Source organism: Sturnira hondurensis, unplaced genomic scaffold (genome assembly GCF_014824575.4).
Source record: "Sturnira hondurensis isolate 20B ecotype Veracruz unplaced genomic scaffold, ASM1482457v3 Scaffold0004501, whole genome shotgun sequence".
Classification (NCBI taxonomy): domain Eukaryota; kingdom Metazoa; phylum Chordata; class Mammalia; order Chiroptera; family Phyllostomidae; genus Sturnira; species Sturnira hondurensis.
This window is the reverse complement of record NW_028077132.1, coordinates 208,090-222,385: the sequence shown is the minus strand read 5'-3', so window position 1 is coordinate 222,385 and position 14,296 is coordinate 208,090. Positions and strand designations below refer to the sequence as shown.

Here is a 14,296-nt window from a genome sequence, read left to right as displayed (position 1 = left end):
TTTTTAGAGATAGAGAAAGGGAAGAAGAAACAGAGAGAAGAACATTGCCTCTTGTACCTACCCTGACTGGGGACTGAACCTGCAACCTAGGCATGTGGCCTGACTGGGAACTGAACTGGCAACCTTCTTGCTTTGCAGGATGCTACCCAACCGAGCCACCGGTCAGAGCAGAAACTTGTGAATTTAAGTCATTCTTTCATCACTGAAGTACTAAGGGTCACTTCAGCTGAAATCCACTATTATCTGAGATGACTCCCATTTCTAGCCACTACTCTTAACTAGAGGTGGAAACTGAGGAAAGGGGAACTAATAAACAATTTCTTTTCTGAGGCCAGGTATCCAATCAGAAATCTCCCTTTGTTCATAGTATTTTCAGGCATGTTGAAGCCTAACTTGTATTCTCAGTTCTACAGCCACTCCAAAGAGTTTTTCCTCCCATTTTCACAGTGGCTCTCCTCAGAGGGCTTTTGAAAAAAATTAACATTTTAAAATATTCTCATTTGTGTAGTTTCAATACATTATTATTGGAATTATTCACTGTTCATGAGTTAGCTAAGTGTTGGTTACTCCAAATGTAGCATGTTTCATATGCTGAGATGGTGCTGAACACTGGGTACCATACTGAATCTTCCACATACTTTTGACTGAGCCCCCCTATAATCAACTGCCTAGGGTGTAGGGTGCACTCTGTGATACCGAGCAAAACAAAGCAAAGTAGCCCAAAAGGGGATTGGACCTATGACCTCATTAGCACCACAGTTTAGTCAGCAATGTATGGTTATTTACTGTTCTTCATATGCAACATGCATTTCAAAGGCTCAGCACACTTCTCCAGACCTGGGTAAACAAATCAATCCCCCTTGCCAGGGAGCAACAGAAGGTCCTCATAGAAGAATGCCTTCGGTTTAAGGCAGCCTGAAGAATTTGAAAGAGATTCTTTCCTCCCATCCTCAGTGAAGTGGCAATAGTTGGAAACTTTGAAGTGAACTTGGTGGAACATATAAAGCAGTCCTGAAAGTACTTGGGTATAGCAATAGGAAGTTGACTTCTGGGTAATTCCTTTAATTAAAGCTTCTGAAGAATTTATTTTATGGCTTTTAAAATCTTCTCTTTCACCACTAGGAAGGATACAAAAGTTAGCATTTTAATGTATACATTTAAAAAATGAGGGATAAAAATGTTATTAGACAATAACATATTAATCTAGTTTGAATGATGAAGCCTACAGCTTCCATGTTTATTTACAGGATAATTTTGTCAGCTGAAGTAAAATTGTAAAATCTTTCTGAACATTTGTAAATGTAAAATTGTACAGGTTAATTGTATATCTGTATTTTATAAATCTATTTTCTTCACTTTTAAGTTTCAAACTACTGATACTGTACAGTTGATATAAATAATCAGAACTTCATTCTCAATAGAATATAGTAGACAGCATTTTCATCTTTAAGAATTCTTAGAACCTATAAAACTCTTAATGCAATAGAACTTTTCAAAAACTTAACATTTGCTCACGTCAATTTTATTTGTTATATAGCATGGGTCTTCCATTTTTTGCTGTTGCTGTTAAGAAGCAGCTCAAATAATGTAGCTCTTCAGGACAAGCCTTTTGTATACAGAATGTGTGCTTTCTATTTAAAAGGTGAGAATTTAAAAATGGGGAAAAAATCTGGAAATTGTTTCTAAGATAAAATTATTTATAATGGAAGATAAAAGGCTAATAACAGTAAGTGTTTAGCCTTTAAAGAACACTAAACTTTTAACAATAACAAAATGGAAAAGTTTTCAAGGGCTACTACTTTGAATGTTCACATTTGAGGTAAAGTTTGAGGGAAGGGCAAAGATCATGGAGAGGGGCTTTGTTTCTTTGCCTTTTAAGGAAATCTTTTAAAAAGTATTTTCTCATGCTCATAAAAGAATAATTAAAAACATTAAATTAAATTGCTGCACAAAAACTTCAACATTAAATTATACTAAAATACTCAAATTACTAGCAACATTGTCCTCTAGAAGTGGTAAGAGCACATTATTTTCATGATATTCTAGACAGGAATAATCACCTTGAGCATACACCGGTGTTAAGTGTCTTATGAATACCTAAGACACAAATCTGTTCTCTTGTTTGTTCAGGTGCTAATGACTCATACTTTAGACACTTACATGCAGAATCTACATTTATTTTGTAAATGCTCAGAAAAAGTAAATTAATTGTTAAACACCTACAGTATAATTTTATTTTACTTTATTCATTTTTTAAAGATTTTATTTATTTATCTGTAGAGGGGAAGGGAAGGAGAGAGGGAGAGAAATATCAATGTATGGTTGCTTCTCCTGAGTCCCCTGCTGGGAACTGGCCTGCAACCCAGGCATGTGTCCTGACTGGGAATTGAACCATGATCCTTTGGTTCACAGGCCTGTGCTCAATCCACTGAGCTACACCAGCCAGGGCCCTACAATATAATTTTAGACCACATCTAATATAATAATGATTTCATACAATATTTGTATTCTAAATTATCTTCACCACTTTAGTCTTTCCTCTGGAAAAAAAAAAAGGTATCTCCAGCAATGATTCTCAGGAAAGAAGGTAGATATTGTGTACTGTAATGAAAGAAAATATGAAATTCATTTTAATAGAACAAGAGGAACTAGGAATCTAAACTATTTTTAATTTTCTGCACTTGCCAAATATCAGGGCTATACTCCTACTGGTACTAGCTACTCCTTGGTGAATGAACTATGTGTGTGTCCATGAGTATACACAACCTGTTAAGTGTCTATGTCTGAGATTTTTATTTTTTCATAGAAAATTCATTTTCCCCTTCAAATATGTGTTAGTAATCTCTCAAAGTTCTCAATGGTCACATATGTGGTCACTTTGATGATAACAATGTATACATATCCTTGTAATTTGGACATTTTTGTCCATGTAGAACATAAACAAGCCAGAAACTTGTATAAAGTTATTTGCTTTTACTCAAAGAGAACGATGAATTGAATGAAATAATTTCATTAACTGCTTTACATACATTTTTGCTTTTGTTGCAAATGTAGAGTATCATTCAGTATCATCATCACCTCCTCCGCCTCTCTGGCAAAAATCACTTTCTACCTAGGACTGTGATCATTTATATAACATCTTATCTCTCCTACTATATTATAAATTCCTAAGGCAAAATTTAGATGAGACCTGCAGGATGAACTGTTTAAACATGATTAAAGGGAGAAACTGCAACCTCCTAGTAGCATAATGATAAAGTTTAGTTAGATACAAGAACAGGGTCAAAGTAGCATGGGGATTCCAACGGAAGACTCTGAGTACCTGGTACATATGATAAGGAATTAGAATCTGATATACTCACTACACTTAATTCCTGTGGCAGTAGGTACTCTATGATTCAGATAATTTTCTATAATTCAGGGGCCATTACCCATACTGGGAATGGTCCTTACTCTTTAACTTCTCTTTCCACATTCTGCTGGACATTTTTTGGCCACATCATTGCACATTAGCACAACCATAGATAATGAAGGAGTACACTGAACTAGTGGCTAAAATTAAAATTCTAGAGTTCCACAAATTACATTTAACTGTCCGATCCTATGGATAATTTTGAGTAAAGGTTATATAACAATCTAGGTTCCAAACTGTACTTTAAATTAAATACATATCAAATCTGAGAAACAATTTCTCATTTGGTAATTCATATATTGAAACTAACAAGTTAGGTATAAGTTTTAGGAGTCAGACCATCCTGCCTTTTGTAAAAAGGCCACATGTACACTGTAAATTAAACTAATTAATTTTGCATAGTGTTTTTGATAATATCTAATTTACTTCTCAAAAAAGCATATTTTAGCTACAAGTCTTGCCAGACACCTGCCAAAAATAGTCTGGCCTTAACATCTCCAGAATTAGCTTCCATGGCAATAGTGTATAGTCAGAAGTGACTCATGTACAGCTTTTCTTTTCATAAGAAAAATCAAGCTGGGTGATTCTACTGTGAGGACTGATATTAAATTGGTGGTGAGGGGGCTGTACATGTTCACAATGAGCCAAGTTTAGAGACCTAAAATAACAGAGAATGAGGATGATCACAAAATAGTCCAACCTGAGGTGGGAAAATATGAATTATGCTACTTATAATGGTTTTAAACTCATACTGCTATAGAAAAATGACAGATCACAACACCAAAATATAAAAGCAAACAGGACCTTTGAAAGTAATAAAATAGATCTGTTAGCTATTTCTAATATTTCAAAAATCCTAATAATATTAGTAAGTGAATGGGTATAACGTGCGAATAATCAATTTCCCCCTACCCCCCTCACCCACACAAAACAAAACAAAACTCCAAAATAAAACATATCACCTTTTATGTGGTCATACCATTCCCTAAAAAAGAACAAACTTCCATTGCTAATTTCTCAGAATTAAGCAGTGGAAGAAGTAGCACAGTTCAGAATCAAGCTCCAGACACCTCCCACACCTGCATAATTATTTGACTGTGAAGAGGTCTACGTACAACATTGTAAACTAGACGAAAAGACAGTCTTTCAAGTGTGATGATAGACCACATTCTTCTCTTAAGAAAAAAGAACATATTTATCAATAACTTATATAAGTGTTATAATCACTTAGAATCCACATTCCTCTTCTACAAAATAAAAACACATCTATTACTTATATAAATGATTTTCATGCTAGAAAAATTACTACCAACTTGAATTTTCACAAAGAAATAAACCTACACTTGGCTAGAGAATTTATTAGCCAAAAATTTAAGGAATATTATTTGTGATATTTGTGTTAATTTATATAATTATAATTCTCTTATCTAATAAAAGTATACAATCTAAGTACTAAAATGGAGGAAATAAATTGTCTTTGCTTTCTAACATATAAAAGCCATAAATGCAATTAGCTTGATAAATACTAGAAATTCTTCTTCAACTTGGACAAGAATATTTCTACATTGAAGTTTTGACCATTAAAAAAATATAGTTATTTGTGGACATTAATTTGTCAACATGGATAAACTTCTATCAATGATTCTGAGTTCTCTCTCAAACCTGCTTCTTATTTACTATAGTCTTTCCTGCTTTTACCCAGAATCTACAAGGACAAGGATAAAACAACCTATTTAATAGTTCTATGTTGTAAATCTTACAAAGTTTGCCTGCTATCTACACAGAAATTATGCATTTTTACAATTGGGAGGAAATTTTCAGCCTATTTATAAGGTTTAACTTCAGTCTAAAATAAAAATTTGAACTAAGAGAACATACCCCTTGACTATGACAAGTGTCTTAATACTGTATGTTTATATATAAAAACTTAACCCAGGATAGGTATTTTATTTTAAAAGTATCTGGTCATTTTTAAGAGTTACCTTTTAAAGATTAAGGGACCACAAACAAACTACATCATTGTCTTCTATGAAATGGTTGGCTTTTTAAAAGAAAAAAAGGTACTCAAACAGGTTATTTGTATACCCATGCTTATAGCAACATTATCTGCAATAGACAAAAATTGGAAGCCACTCAAGTGTCCAGATGGATGAATGAATGAAATGTGGTAGATACATTCCATGGAATATTGTTCAGACTTAAAAGGGAAGGAAATTCTAATACATGCCACAACGTGGATGAATCCTAAAGACATTATGGTAAATGAACTAAGCCAGTCACAAAATGACAAACACTGTTTTTGAGGTACCTAGAAGAGTCATATTCATAGATACAGAAAGTAGAATGAACGTTGTCATGGGGGGAGGGAGAGATGGGGACTTAGTGTTTAGTGGATATAGAATTTCAGTTGGGAAAGACGAAATAGTTTTCAGGATGAATGGTAGTGATGATGCACATCAAATGAACTTGAGGCCATTGAACAATACATTGAAACTTGGTTAGATGGTAAATTTTATGTTATGTATACTTTATAATAAAAAAGGACACAGCTGAGAAACATTCTGAAATCTGTACAATAGTCTATTTAATCACAGTTGAAAACAGTGGAAAACCAGATATTATCTTTTTGTAAAGAGACCTATACCTAGTAAGCCTTTCATTTCATTGTTTATTTTTTGTCTTGGTTTTTTCTTCCATTTTATCTCTAATCTCCTACCTTCATTTTATTCCATTTGTAAATTTTGTGATTTACGGGTTTTTTAAGATTGGAAAAACAGACTCCAAGAATCACCAATTATTATGTTAAGAAAACTGTATTCTTTTTGGAATCTAGTTCATTATTTATATGTATCTGATGAACACAATTTCATACCATACAGTAATATATTTTTATATTTAGCATTATCCTTTTCTGCAATATTAATTCAAGTCAATTTTCTTCTGACTAGTCTACACAATTCCATCTATGGATTTCCTGAAATTGAAAATAACACTCTAAAATTTCAATCTTAACTACTAACTAGAATTTCTGAAGAATTATTGATCCATGATTTATACAACTTATATTAATATGCTTCCAAGTTTATTATATTCATGATGAAGCTGCAAAACATAAATCCTCAGAAAAATCTATGTTGTCTCATCTCAAATGTAGCAGTTAAGAGGAGAGTTTGGACTTTGTAGTGAGATGGCCTGGTTTGAATTCTGGTTCTACCACTTGCTATATGTGTGAATGGGTAAATTATTTATACGTATTCTGTAAATCTTAGTTTCCGGAGGGAAAGAGAGGTAGGGGAAGTAGAAGGTAAAGGGTGGATAAATGGTGATGGAAGGCTTGACTTTGGGGGGGTGAACACACAATACAATATACTAATGATGTATTATAAAACTGTATACCTAAAACATATATAGTAATTTTATTAATCAAAGTCACCCCTAGAAATTCAATAAATACAAAAATTTAAATGTGGACAATAATACCTAGGAATTGTTGTTAGAACCACGTATATAAAGCTCCATTGCAGTGTCTGACATGTAGTAAGATTCTTAATAAATGGGAGCTATTAACAATAACAACAACAGTAGCAATAGCAGCCACACATAGAAAGGGTAAGTGCCCCACTGGACTGGAAGACATCATATTGCAACTTTCAAAAATGACTCCACAAGATTGATATTAAAATGAAAACAGGAAAAAGGGCAACTGTATATTCTAAGACTTGCTTTTTTTGTTCATCTCTTCTAAATAACTTCATTCTTTTTTAAAAAAAGATTTTATTTATTTATTTTCAGAGGGGAAAGGAAGGAGAGAGAGAGAAATATCAATGCATTCCTCTGGTGCGCCCCCCACCAGGAACTGGCCTGCAACCCAGGCATGTGCCCTGACTGGGAATCGAACCGCAATTGTATGGTTCGCAGGCCCGCGCTCAATCCACTGAGCTACACCAGCCAGGCCCTAAATAACTTCATTCTTATTATCATATGAAGCAAAAGGAACTAAGCAAAACAAAACTAAGAAGGCTACATATCCCTCTAACATGACATACACAATTTCAGGAAGTTGCATTAAAAATGATGAAAAATGATGAAAAAGTTGAAAAGTAAACAGGAAGAGCTACAAACTATAATGAGGGTAACCACATATACAAATGTAGGAAAATTCCCAAGTTCAAGTATTTGAACAATTAATTCAGAATAACATTATCAGAAAAAATATACTGTAAATCTTCTAGTACCCTTGAAGACAGATCCACAAGTCCAGAAATTTTTTTTTATCCTTTCTTATCAGTGTAGGCAAAAATATCCTATTTTCTTTGAATAAAACCATATTGCAACTACAGATACAACTCCTAAAGATATCTTAAGTATATAATATTTGGTACTGGGCCATTTCATTAGAAAGCACAGAGGGTTTCCATAGACTCCCCAACTACAAATGAAAATAAATTTTTTAAAGAGAATTAATGTTTCTGAAAATATATTCCTTGGAACACTAATTGCATAAGACACTGGGGTAGTAGAATAAAAGGGTTGTATAGACAAAAAAAAAGTTGAAGTCTAGAAAGTGCTGCGTTCTTTCGCTCTTAGAGATGGACAGCACTGTGAACATAAAGGTTCTAAGAGTTACTGCAATGAGCAAGGGCTGTTTAAATTTATTTAACCAGTGCTTCCAAAGTACAAGGTCCAGCACAAATAATGTCCCTTTTTTATTACAGAATCTTTTATTACAAAATCATAAGCATGTATTCTGTAACATAACAATATTACACTCAAGGATACCATATGACATTTTAGGTGAAATTGTTCAAATTAAAACTATAAATTATTATACCCATATTATCACCCTACAAACCACATTCAAGCAGGAGTTACTTCTGCTGGACCCTGTATATTTGGCCATAGAATCCTTTTATCTTCAGGCAAAACCAAGGAAGCAGTCAGTGTTCCTCATAATAACTTATATTAGGAAATATATAATTAATTGCCTTGATTAGCTATTAAAAGTGTAATTCCATATGTACCTGTCCCAAAGAGGGAGTCACAGGCAGAATTTGCTCAAATCTCAAAATGAGTCATTGGTATTTCATGTCATAAAAATCTAACATGCCCACACTAGCATTTACACTATCTTTAGCTAGTTGTGGTTATATCCAGAATAAGTGTTTGGACCCCTTTACTGCCTGTATGTTATTTACTCAAGTCCAAACACCAAATTTCTAATACCTGTGAAAATCTAAGAATAAATGTGACCCTCCAAGCCTTTGGTTTTCTTTCTGGTCTTTATTGTAAGCTAAGTAAACCCTATAGCTCTGAGCTACACCTTAAAATAAAAAGAATACAGTTACCATCAATTTATTAACTGGTATTATGAGCTGGCTTTATGCAATCCTATAGTAAAACAATGAATGTTCCATACCGTTAATCATGAAGGAAAGTAGTGATTATTACTTCATTCCCCTAACACCTCCCTAACATCCCTATTATATATATATAGAACAAAATGCATACTGTAATCACTACTTTATCTATTGGAGAATAAGCAACTTTCCCCAAGTATCAGTGGTCACAAGGGACCAATTTCTTGTTGGATGGACATTTGTGCATATTGCAATTATATAAATTATATTAGATAATCACCCTAAAATGTGAACAAAAATGGGAGATTCCTTTACTAATACCTTATTATTTAAGGAATTTTCTTCTTTTGAAATATTTTGGAATGCAATTTGCTGTAAATCATAACTTAAACCAAAAAAAATCAGACGGCATACTAGACAACTTTTTATGAATTCAGAAATTAAGAACAAAGTCTTAAAAACATGTAATGAGGAATTCGTTATTTTGTCCTTGTGTTAGATAAAACAAAATAAGTATGCTACAATTAATTTTGGGTGAAGAATGAATGTGAATGATTATGTTGCTAGGCTGTGGCATCACTATTTTCCTAGGTTCTTGGTTCAATTTCAGAAATACATAAAAGTGTAAGAAAATGTGCAAGATGAAAACAAACATCAACAATTATTTAAAAGCCTAACAGAAAAAACACAAGGACTATTATTGTGGAAATAATACATTTTGGTAACCCATAGGTATTTGGTCATTGATTTTCAAGTTATACAAAATAGTCTGATATTGAAAGAAAAACACTTCAAAACATCTATGGCACAGTATTTTATATTATGATAGTATATATCAAAAACATGTTACTAGAGATATGGCAAATGGCTGAAGAAAAAAATAGAACATGAAAGGACTCAGTATGTTGACAATTTAGTAAAGAATACGAAATTAAAGAATCACGTTCAAATTTCATAAGTTTTTTTTTAATGTAGAAACAGAGGTAACAAAAATCATTCTTCACCTGGTAAGTGTGTACTCCCTGAGTCCAGAATGCAAATTCATTGCAGAAAAAGTACCTATGCATCCACGCAATCTTTTGTCTCGACCAATCTTCCATGTTACAAACAGTGGGCTGTAATGGAAGATAAAAATCAGGTAAATCAATCAATTCAACTTAAGCAAGTATTCATTGAGTTATTAATTATATGCAAGGTTAGATACCTGAGATATAAATACCAAATTGCAGGACCTCAAGGGGCTGTGTCTAGCCTAATAGGACTGCATTTAGCAATAATCACAGCTACATTGTTTTGAGCATATATTAGGTAACACAGTAAATGTTTTAAACAAATTCTGTATGTTATCCTCATCAACACATCTAGGAGGCTGGTGTTATTACTGACATTTCTATTTTAGATACGAGGCAGCCCCCCAGTTCATTCATAAAAAAGTAGGAAGTCAAACCTGGGCAATCTTGACTAGAGAGCCTTGGCTGACTACCTGATACCTTATTTAAACCTCAAGTTACTGATTGAGTCAAAAATCTAGTCTATAAAATTAGGGGAGCCCTGGCTGGTGTGACTCAGTGGATTGAGTGCCAGCCTGTGCCAGTTTGACCCCAGTCTTGGCACATGCCTGGGAATGGGCCAGGTCCCCAGTGGAGGAAACTCAAGAGGGAACAACACATTGATGTTTCTCTCCTTCACTTTCTCCTTCCCTCCCCGTCTCTCTGAAAATAAATAAATAAAAGTCCTTTTAAAAAAGCAAAAAAGAAAATCAGGGGTAAAACCACTAATTTCAATAGATACTTAATTGAATATATTGGGGCAAAATACTGTGGAAGGTGCTACAAGAAAGAGAGAGTTACCAAGACTTCTGGTCAAGATGCAGACATAGGTAGATGCACTTTGCCTCCTCATACTACCAAAAGAAGAACAACAACAAATTTAAAAAGAAGAAACAACCAGAACTAAGAAAATTGAACTGTGTGGAAGTCTGAAAATCAAGGAGTTAAAGAAGAAACATTCATCCAGACCGGTAGGAGGGGTGGAGATGGGCAGACCAGGTAGAGAGGGTGTGTGACAAGATAGCTGGTGAGGCAGCAGGGGGTGGACTAGGTAGTCCCAAATTTGTGTGCAGAAAAACTGGGAGGAATACTTTGGGAGCAAGACAAACCACACAACCCAGGATTCCAGCACAGGAAAAGAAAGCCTCCAAACCTCTGGCTGTAAAAATCTGTGGGGGTTGTGGCAGTGGGAGAAACTCCCAGCCCCACAACAAAGTTCATTGGAGAGACCCACAGGGTCCTAGAATGTACACAAACCCACCCGCCCAGGGATCAGTACCGTAAGTGCTCAATTTGCTTGTGGGTAGCAGGGAAGTGACTCAAAGCTGGCCCAGAGCCCAGCAAGAGGCATTATTCCCCCTTGTACCCCTCTTCCACATGTAGCATCACAACAGAGCAATGAGGGTTACCCTGCCCTAGTGAATACCTAAGGCTGTGCCCCTTACTACCAAATAGGCATGCACAGACAAAGAAATATGGCCCAAACGAAAGAACAGATTAAAGCTCTAGAAAAAATACAACTAAGCAACAAAGAGATAGCCAACCTATCAGATGTACAGTTCAAAACACTGATAATGAGGATGCTCACAGAAATTGTTGAGCCTGGTCACAAAGTAGAGGAAAAAGTGAAGGCTATGAAAAGTGATATAAAGGAAAGTGTACAGGGAACCAACAGTGACAGGAAGAAAACTGGGACTCAGATCAATGAGTTTGGACCAGAAGGAAGAAATAAACATGCAACCAGAACAGAATGAAGAAATAAGAATTCAAAAAAAATGAAGAGAGGCTTAGGAACCACCGAGACTTTAAATGTTCCAACATCTGAATTATAGGGATACCAGAAGGAAAGAGAGAATGCAACAAATGGAAAACTTATTTGAAAAAAGTAATGAAGGAGAACTTCCCCAATTTGGCAAAGGAAATGGACACAAGGAAGCACACACTGAGGCCCATCATAATTACATTACCCAAGATAAAAGGATAAGGAGAGAATCTTAAAAGCAGCAAGAGAAAAGGAGACAGTTACCTATAAAGGAATTCCCCTAAGATATCAGCTGATTTCTTGAAAGCAACCTTGCAGGCAAGAAGGGGCTGGAAAGAAGTATTTGAAGTCATAAAAGGCAAGGACCTACATCCTAGATTGCTCTATCCAGCAGGGCTAGCATTTAGAATGGAAAGGCAGATAAAGTACTTCCCAGATAAGGTCAAGTTGAAGTAGTTCGTCATCACCAAGCCCTTAGTATATGAAATGATAAAGGGACTTATCTAAGAAAAAGAAGATAAAAAATATGAACAGTAAAATGACAACAACCTCACAACTATCAACAACTGAAACTAAAAAAATGCAGAAATATAAACAAGCCAAGCAAACAACTAGAACAGGACAAGAATCACAGAAATGGAGATCACATGGAGGGTTATGGCGGCGGTGGTGGTGAAAATGGAGGAAAGTGTACAGGGAATATGAAGCATAAACGGTAGATACAAAATAGACAGGGGGAGGTTAAGAACAGTATAGGAAATGTAGAGGCCAAAGAATTTATGTATAGGACCAATGGACATGAACTAATGGGAGGGGGAATGCTGATGAAAGTAGAGTGCAGGGCAGAGGGGAATAAAGTGGATAAAAAAATTGGACAACTCTAGTAGCATAATCAATAAAATATAATTTAAAAAATAAAAAGAAAAAAGAAATAGTTACCTAAAACACAGTCCTTGCTCTCTAGCAGCAAGTACAGAAGGCCAATATGTTCACAGCAAATTAAGACAAGGTGATGGAAATGAGTACTATAAACTATTTCCAAAATGCCATAAATAAAACTACTGGGATAGAAGAAAATTTCATTAACTATGATCATCTTTAGCTTGGCCTATAAAAATTAGTAGGATTCAGATAGGTGAAGGACAATAGCAAACTTTAACAAAGTAATTCTCTGAAAACAGAAAATTTATTTAAAAATTTAGGTAAAATTATTGCCAATAAGTACAATCTATCAAAGTATCAACTTTGATATAATGGCATAAAGAAAGTAAGATAGTTTTAAATGAAGTTTAATGTAGAAAATGTTTGGATTCGGCTGCAAACTACTGACAACCTCAATTATTAGTTAAGTCTAAAAACAATTATTTTCATTAGAAGCAACTCTACATGTCATTTTTATGAAATTAATAAATTTACACATTTTGGGACATTTTGTAAAAAGATAAACACTCTACAGTTCAAGATGGTTAGTGTTAATGTGAATATTCATAGTATTATTAGTATAATAAAATAGTTTTCAGCTTTCTTTTTAAAAGAATTTTTGTTATTTATTTATTTTTAGACAGGGGGGAGTTGAGCGAGAAAGAGAGGCAGATAAACATCAATGTGTAGTTCCCCCTCATGCCCCCTACTGGGGACCTGGCCCACAAGTCAGGCATGTGCCCTAAGTAGGAATCAAACCAGTGACCCTTTGGTTTGCAGGCTGGCACTCAAAACAGAGCCAATAGCAACCAGGGTGATTTCAGCTTTCTAAAAATGTAAATCTTAGAAGAAACTTAGAAGTTAGCTGGTTCTCCAAATTTTCCCCAGTATAGGAGGAAAACTGTGCACAGCAAACCTATATGTTTCTAAAATACCAGAAAATAGGAAAATCATATTAATACTACACAATATTATGCAAGTGGACATAAGCACCACAATCTCTCCCTCCTCAAACAGATACCAGGACAAACTGGAAAGGCTGGATCAGCCAAAAATATTAGACCCAATCTAGTGGCTTCTATACTACTCCCATTAGAAGCTCATAACAAAACCTCCCAGGGTTTTTTTTTTTTTTTTTGGTTTGGTTGTTTTAAAGATTTATTTATTTTTAGAGAGAGGGGTGGGGAGGAAGAAAAAGAGGGAGAAAAACATCAATAGGTTCCCTCTTGTACACTCCCTGACCTAGGTCAATCTGCTAATACCTAGGCATGTGCACCAACCAGGAATCGAACCACTAACCCTTGGCTTTGTGGACAGATGCTCAATCAACTGAGCCACAGTGATCTTGGCAAAACCTACCAGTTTATTTTTGATTGGCTTCCCAGCACCCATCCTGACTCCTTCTCAATCTTATTGCTACATTTTTTCCTACTGTATATCCAGCCTTCTTCAAATTCAGGTGTTATAGAGAATATCTACAAATTTCCAACAAATCAAAATTTCCATTTATCATCTCATTGTTTAAGTAATTTGTATTACTTAATGAGGTTTTTAGTGAATGAATGAAAGAATGAATTATTACTGAATGAGTAAGACTTAGTTCCTGATTTCTGTTTCTGATATTTCAGAAAAAGAAATATTTTGTTGCTGTATAAAAATGCCTTTGATTTCTGAATATTAACTTTGTATCCCACTGTTTTGCCAAATTCACTTATTAGGTAGAGTAGGTTTTTTTTTGGTGGTATAACAACAATGAAATATCAGAAAGAGAAATCAGGGAAAAAATCCCATTTGA

At 34.6% G+C, this 14,296-nt stretch overlaps 1 protein-coding gene across 2 annotated transcripts in view; it reads right to left on the bottom strand.

Annotated features, from left to right (window-relative positions):
• Positions 1-14,296, bottom strand: part of AMMECR1 (AMMECR nuclear protein 1) — a 140,150-nt gene that overhangs the window by 61,388 nt on the left and 64,466 nt on the right. For both annotated transcript variants that reach the window (XM_037045901.1, XM_037045902.1), the window contains one exon: positions 9,774-9,884. In XM_037045901.1, the coding sequence (XP_036901796.1) occupies positions 9,774-9,884 (111 nt within the window). The remainder of the gene's footprint in view (positions 1-9,773; positions 9,885-14,296) is intronic.